The sequence below is a fragment of the Bison bison genome, unplaced genomic scaffold, assembly GCF_000754665.1.
Source record: "Bison bison bison isolate TAMUID 2011002044 unplaced genomic scaffold, Bison_UMD1.0 scf7180017864452, whole genome shotgun sequence".
Taxonomy (NCBI): domain Eukaryota; kingdom Metazoa; phylum Chordata; class Mammalia; order Artiodactyla; family Bovidae; genus Bison; species Bison bison.
In genome coordinates this window covers 1,045,668-1,053,337 of record NW_011495014.1, presented here as the reverse complement: position 1 = coordinate 1,053,337, position 7,670 = coordinate 1,045,668, and the positions used below count along the sequence as shown (strand labels likewise).

Sequence of the window (7,670 nt, the reverse complement as noted above, 5' to 3'; positions counted from 1 at the left end):
TAACCGTTCTGGCCTTAGTGGTTGGAAGGAATTCTTCCCACTTGTCTGTGGCAGCCCTTTGTTTTTGACGTAAAGATAGACTGTCTACATTGAGAGTGAATGTCTCTCATTCTTTTTGTCAAGCTAATTGTCAAACCTGATTCTCCGTGACTAGCTGGATGCTTTAGTCTTCCTCCAGGGCACTTTTCACCAGGTAATTCTCACTAGGCCTTTTACGAAAGTGCTAAATGTCACTGCAGCGGGAGGAATGAGACAATGCCACGCTCTCTCTTTGTGCAACAATACACGTTTATTGTCCTTTTACCTCTGCAGTCATCTTTGAGTAATTGTTGTGTAAACAATAGAATGGAATGAAATTACATTAAGTTGTATGCAAATGGCTCTAGAACACCTTAACAATTATGACAAGGCAATTATAAATAACTTTTTTTTCCTTAGTAATATATATTTGCTTTTTAAAGTACATTAAAGAGCTGCCATATCTAGGGTTAGCTAGGAAAGAGCAAATGGTACCATCTGGGAGCCACCACCCTGAAAGTTTAGACTCCAATTTTGAAAATCTGATGGTTTACTATTCCATAATGTATAGTCAAGCAGAGGGCGATTTGGGTTGAAAGTATGTATTCTTGAAACTTAACAGCGTTTTACCTTTTAGTCATTGCACAAAACCCTTTCTATTATTTTTCACTCCATCTGGGTATTCTGCAGAATTTCAAGTAAAACACGGATTCTGGTATTTTTCAAGTTTATCGCCTTTGGAACGACAGATTCTATCATTTCAGGAGACATCAAATCAGAGGTGGGTACAGAATTAGCAATCTAACAGAATGGCGCCATTTTATAGAGCATCCTAAACGTTCCAGTGAAGCAAAACTTACATATGCCACTTTATGTAGAGGAAATTTTAGATCTGAGACTATTCCAGAGTAAAGCAGCCTCAGGCACATTCTTAATATGAATTTTTTTTTTCCACAAGGCACCTCCCTCTCCCAGGAGACAATCAGATTGTGAACTGGTTTTCAGGCAAACCAAGAGAGTAAGCATCCTAGTTCCTAATTCAGTCATTTCAAAAATCACAAGTTATAAATACTCGAAAGATAGACCTGAAATTTTTTGTTTAAATAACAAGAGTAACTGCAGGAAGCATATATAATCAAAAACTTTTTTTTTTCTTTCTTATAGCTAAGGTGTGTAATGCATAAATATATGAAAAATAAAATTCACAGTCAGTTTTAAAACTAGAATTCAAGTTTGGCTAATAAATCTTAATTTTATAAGTATATTAATTTCTAAATACAACATAAGAGGCAGTATTGTCAGATGTACAATTAAAGTATTATAACAGAAAGGACAACAATGAGAGAAGAAATAGGCTTCTGATAGAAAAGATTCCTTTTGTTGCCAATAAATCGGGCCACCTGAGTGTTTCAGATTCTTTTCACTTAAGGGAGATCCAAATTGGTTGCTGAGGATATTAAATAGATTTTGAAAAACTGAGCAACAGTCGTGCAGCTGTGGCATTTGCTTGTTCTCATACTGTGGGTTGCTAGAGAATAAAGCAGAACTCAGTGTTGTTAAGTTTAAAAAAAATACTCTTTTATCCCGTTACGTTGAAGCCGGCCTCTTCACAATCCTCTGATTTTGCTAGGGGGTGGGAGGAAGTGGCAGGAAAGGTTGGAGGGAGGGTGTGGCGAGGGGAGGCATGACAGATCAGGGCGACATCAAGGGACAGGTATCAGCTGACACTCAACTGAGCAAACCCGATCAGCTTCACTTCGTCGGGAATCTCCGACCCATCACAGCCAGAAGCCTGAAAAGGTAAAAAGAAAGCCTCAGTGCCGGTTGGTTGGTAGCGGCCTTTTACGGAGTTGTTCGTGGGAAGGCGGGTCCATGTGCAGTCTATGGGGCCAGGGGTTCCATCTCCGCCAGCAGACATGCTAAGAATCCCTTTCTTCAGTGACTCCTGGGTGTCAACTGCTCTGAGAAATCTGATCATCAAGCCCATTGAGGACAGAGGCGAGAGGCTTTGCTGCCCATGAAATGGAACCGCCAGTGAGCCAGCCACAGGACTGCCGGGAAGGTACATACACAGTCTCAACAACTACTATGTAAAATGTAGTTTTAAATATGCCTACTTTTAAAAGACTATTATGAAAATGAGCAGAAGAGATCTAATAGGCCACACTCAAGGGTAAGTTGGTTTTTACCAAAATCATCATCTCTGTCAAACTGGTCAGGAAAAAAAGGTCACCAAGTAGTAGAATGGCTCATGATAGACAACTGTTGTTTAAATATGAGTACTTTTTACAGGGAAAGGTACCATACGTTTTTTTCTATAACAGAATTTGTAAAACTTTAGGACATATTTAGTGCCTTAAAATTGGCCCAGATTACAGAATGCTAAGTATTTTATCATGTCAAAATTCAAAGAAACTGTAAATAAGCCCTTGCCCATCAAAATTCTCACTGGCCCTAATTTACAACTTATTCTCCTCTTTACCTCCCTTTCCTATATGGTGGCTCAGTAGTAAAGAATCTGCCTGCAATGCAGGAGACGCAGGTTCGATCCCTGGTTGGGAAGATCTCCTGGAGAAGGAAATGGCTACCCACTGCCAGTATTCTTGCCTGGAGAATTTAATGAACAGAGGAGCCTGGTGGGCTACAGTCCATGGGGTCGCAAAGAGTCGGACACGACTGAGGAACTAACCTATAGACACACAGAGTACTCAGACCACCATTCTAAATTGCCTCTACAGTACATAAATCAGAACTGGACATTACGTAAGCACCACAAAGTGGGGTGAGAAAAGTTTGAATGTCTGGGAATGGGCAATTAATTACCAAAGGGACATAGGAACCTTTTCTTGGCTGACCGCCTGCTAAATAATGGTGAAAACAGCTAGTTTCCCAGGGTCCAAAGCCCTTTCCAATCCTCACAGTGAAGCCGCTTAGCACCGTTCCAAAACACTACAGAACTCAGCCCTTTGCCAACCCCAGCATTTTCCTTTAAAATAGGCAGCTAATTAGAACATATAACTTGAATATTTGAAATAATTATCCTTAACATTCAGTGTGAGCAGTTATGCTTAATAAGAAAATCCATAGCCTAAAGAGTAGGAATATTAGATAACATTTAAATAATTTACTTTGTGCCTGTCTCTAGTTTCAACTGACAGATAAAGTACAATTTTCATTGTTTGCATTGCCAGGGGCAGAAAGATCAGAAGCTCTCCTTATCACTGCTAACAAAGCAGCACTGGCAGAAACGGCTTCTCAGCTGAGATTTCTGGTGGGTGTTTATCACACCAACACCGTGACCTTTACCACCACCACCACCCCGCCCTCCCCTGCCACCCGACCATTCTTCTCGTACTACCACTGTTTCTTGACATCTTTCTAAACCTTCCCTTCTTCTCTCCTTGTAGCTATTGCTAACAGCACTTCCTCAACTCACTGATGGGGGCAGAGATGACCTGTGTAGAAAACTGACAAACATCTGAGGCCAAACTGTTGCTTTTAACAAGTGTGAAGCCACATCCATGCATTTGAAAGCTGTATCTAGCTGTGACTAGCAGGAGCTGAAAATAGCTAGAAATAAAAACTAAGTCTTGTGGTGAAGAGTAATGAAAGTGAGAATTTGTGTAACCAAAGCAGTGATTATGTGGGTACAGTGAGGTCATGTCCCATTCTAGGTTCTGTCTCCTGGCAAAGAGGCACAGGCCAGGTGATTGGCTTTGCTTCAGGACACTCAGCCTTCCCTCCTCCATGTTGCTAGCTCTGATTTAAGCCTCTTAAATCAGAGGCCTTAAATCCTCTTAAATCCTTACCTCTTTGTGGCCTGAAAAATGATCATGAGGACAACAAGCAAATGATACTGAAATCTCCACAAAAGAGACCAGAAACCGTTAAGGCAGCAGTTCTCAAACTTTATCAAGAACTCCAAATGATATGTCCACGTGGATTGTATTTATTGTACTTAGAAATATTAAATATTTACATAAACAAATGTGACTTAGAAGCTTTTGCACAGTAAAGAAAATCATAAACAAAATGAAAAGATAACCTACGGAACGGGGTAAAATATTTGCAAACGATGCCACCGACAAGGGTTTAATTTCTAGTATACAAAGAACTCAAAGATACAAAAAATCCAATCAAAAAATGGGCAGAGGACCTAAATAGAGATTTTTCCAAAGAAATACAAATGGCCAATAACCACACAAAGAGATGCTCAGCATCACTAATTACTAGAGAAAAACAAATCTACAATGATGTACCACCTCATACCAGTCAGAACAGCCACAAATGCTAGAGTATGGAGAAAAGGGAGCCCTCCTACACTGTTGGTGGAAATATAAGTTGTTGTAGTCACTGTGGAAACCAGTACAGAGGGTTCTCAGAAAAGCAAAAATAGAATTACCTACCCTACAATCCAGCAATCCCATTCCCACCATTGTAGATACCAGTTCCAGTCTCTTATTTACAACACATAAACAGACTCACAGACATAAAGACTTGTGGTTGCCAAGGGGAATGAGAGGTGGGGGAGTGCTGCATTGGGAGCTTGGGGTTAGCAAAACTATTACATGTAGAAAAACAAGGATCTACTTTATAGCAGAGAGCTTACAATCAATATTCTATAATAAACCATAATAGGAAAGAATGTGTGTGTGTATATATAACTCAATCACTTTGCTGTACAGCAGAAATTAACACATTGTAAATCAACTTCAATAAAAATATTTTTAGTAATGTTAAAGTATTGAATCTATATTAAAACAAAATATGTTTAGGTTATGTTGTATTTACTGTCTTAGAAAATAAAAGGTGTTTCTAAAGTATTCAGTTACTGATTCATTAAACATCACAGAAATAAGCCCACTGCATGCTAATAGTTTCCCAAAACTAAATTAAGAGTGGCACTGCTTTTTACACTTTCTCAAATCTCAAATGTTTTGCTTAATGAAAATGACCAGATTCTCACACCTGCATGTGCAGTCACTCCACTGCTGTTTTCCTTAAAGTATACAAAGAAAATCCGGTCTCTCACAAATATCTAGTTGGAAAAGGGGAGAGTATCTTAATAGCCTTTCCAAGTAATTGTGGACATCATTTGTCACTATGCCAAAACTTTCCAAGTGCTATTTTCATAAAGCTTAGTTGCAATATAAAATGTAAAACCAACATGTTAAACTTTTCATAAATGTTATGGTAAACATTGGTCTATTTTGATGGATCTTTTACCCATGTATAATTTTTCAGCATCACTGAGCTAGCAAATGTTCCAAATGTTGACATATTACACAGTATCAATACATTATTATTACCAATTTAATCGGATAAGGCTTTAAATACTGGGGGTAGGGTTGTGGGTGTCTGTCAAACTTACTATGGCAGATACAAGTTTTCTAAAATCCTGTTTTTTGCTTGAAATGTGAAATTTCTTATTGACAACAAATACTGTCCATTGTTTTCCTTGATGTGTCAGGCTTACTGGGTTCATTTTGAAACAAATGTCTGCCAGATCCCTAGTCTGAAGAGCCAATGTTTCTCAGCTGTTCTTCCAAGTAAAAGTGATGTTCCATGAAAAAAAAAAAAAAAAAAGCTAGTTTGGCTCACAACTCAATCTCACCAGTGCTTTCCCTAGAGACAACCATCACACTTAAGTACTGAAGAGATGCTTCCCATCTCATCGCACAGAATATTAAAAAGATGTGTTCTCAAGTGGGGATTTAAGCCAGTTGCACTTTTTAAATTTTTATTTATTTACGGAGTGATAGAGTGAGTGCTTTAAAGATGATGGCTATTACTACAGTTTGATGTTTCTGCTTTGGTTTCTGCCAACATTACTAGGTTTGACCACAGTGGCTTTTACACCAATGTTAACACTACGGAAAAAGCCAAGTAACATCTTAGTGTTCTTATGAACATTCAGGATCCCTTAAAATAGAAGTCTCAAGGAACCCCAGAAGTTCAAGACCCACGTTTCGAGAACCTCCACTTCAAAGGAAAATGTACACGCTATCAGGAACTTACCGTGGTGGTGTAATACCACTACTGCCACTCAAGTGTCTGAACTCTGATTCCTGAACGTGCCCACCAGACCAGCAGGTGTGGCCTTCATCGTGTGGAGGAGCTTAAGATGTGGCTGTCCAACGTCAATCCTAAGAATTCCCTCCACTGCCAGCCTGGGTGCACTTTGGAACCACCAGGAGAGTTTGAAAACATACCCGTGCCCATGTCCACTCCAGAAGTTGTGACTGAATTGGTCTGGGGTGTGGCCTAGGCACTGGGATTTTCTGAGCTCCCCAGGTGAGTCAGTGGAGTTTGAGAACCTCTGTTTTACCCTAGCGTCCCTTTCCTTTAGAGCCATGGTTCCCAAACTTTAGCATCAGAATCACCCCAGAGTGTGTTAACGCAGGTTCCTGTGCCTGATTCCCTCCAGATTCTGATTCCTCAGGCCTGGGATGGAACCCCAGAATTCACATTTTTATAAAGGTTCCAGGTGAAGCTGACACTATCCGTCTGAGGACCACACTTTTCAGAACCATTGTTTCAGACGGAATAGGACACAGAGCTGCTACATGGACCTTCTTGAACTGACACTTTCAGCAGGAGGAGTAAGTTAATACTCTCAGCTACTTTTTATATCATTTGAGTCCTGGCTTTACATGTACTTTGGGAAATATCACCTTAATCACTCAGCCTTGATAAATCAGGCTCTTTGGCCATTAATTACCAAAATGCATATAAATGCTATCTGTTCAACATCACCAATTATTAGAGAAATGTACCAGCTCACACCAGCCATCATTCAAAAGCCTACAAATAACAAATGCTAGACAGAGTGTGGAGAAAACAGAACTCTCCTATGCTGTTGTCACAGCCACCATGGAAAATAGTATGGAGGGCCTCAGAACACTAACAATAGAACTACCATGTGACCCAGCAATCCCACTTCTGGGTACAAATCCACACAAAACTCTAATCCAAAAAGATACCTGCACCCCTAGGTTCAGAGCACTGCTATTCACAACCGCCAGCACATGGAAACAGCCTGAATGTCCACTGACAGATGAATGGGTAAAGAAGATGTGGTGCACATACACGATGGAATACTACTGAGCCATAAGACAGAATGAACTATGGACATGAGTTTGAGTGAACTCCGGGAGATGGTGTTGGACAGGGAGGCCTGGTGTGCTGCGATTCATGGGGTCGCAAAGAGTCAGACACAACTGAACTGAACTGAATGCCATTTGCAGCAACATGAGTGGAACTAGAGATGATCATACTAAGCGAAGTCAGAAAGACAAACACCATACCGTAACACTTATATGTGGAATCTAAAATATGACACCAACGAACGTATCTTTGATACAGAAACAGAATCAGGCATATAGAGAACAGACTGATGGTTGCCAAGGGACAATGAGTTGGGGGAGGGTTGGAGGCTGGGGTGAGCAGATTCAGCAGATGTAAGCTTCTATATATAGAAGGAATTTTTATATATAGAAGGAATAAACAACAAGGTCCTACTGTATAGCTCAGAAAACTATATTCAGTACCCTTTGATAAACCACAATGAAAAAAGAACATTGAAGTATATGTATAACTTTTCTGTACAGCAGAAATTAACACACTGCAAATCAACTAGACGTCAATAAAAA

General features: G+C 39.9%; 1 protein-coding gene across 2 annotated transcripts in view; it reads right to left on the bottom strand.

The window, feature by feature from the left end:
• Positions 1–268: 268 nt before the first annotated feature.
• The window catches only part of STK39 (serine threonine kinase 39), a 317,449-nt gene continuing 310,047 nt past the window's right edge, over positions 269–7,670 (bottom strand). For both annotated transcript variants that reach the window (XM_010858933.1, XM_010858932.1), the window contains exon 18: positions 269–1,810. In XM_010858933.1, coding sequence (XP_010857235.1) covers positions 1,736–1,810 — 75 coding nt within the window. In that variant the 3' untranslated portion in view covers positions 269–1,735. The remainder of the gene's footprint in view (positions 1,811–7,670) is intronic.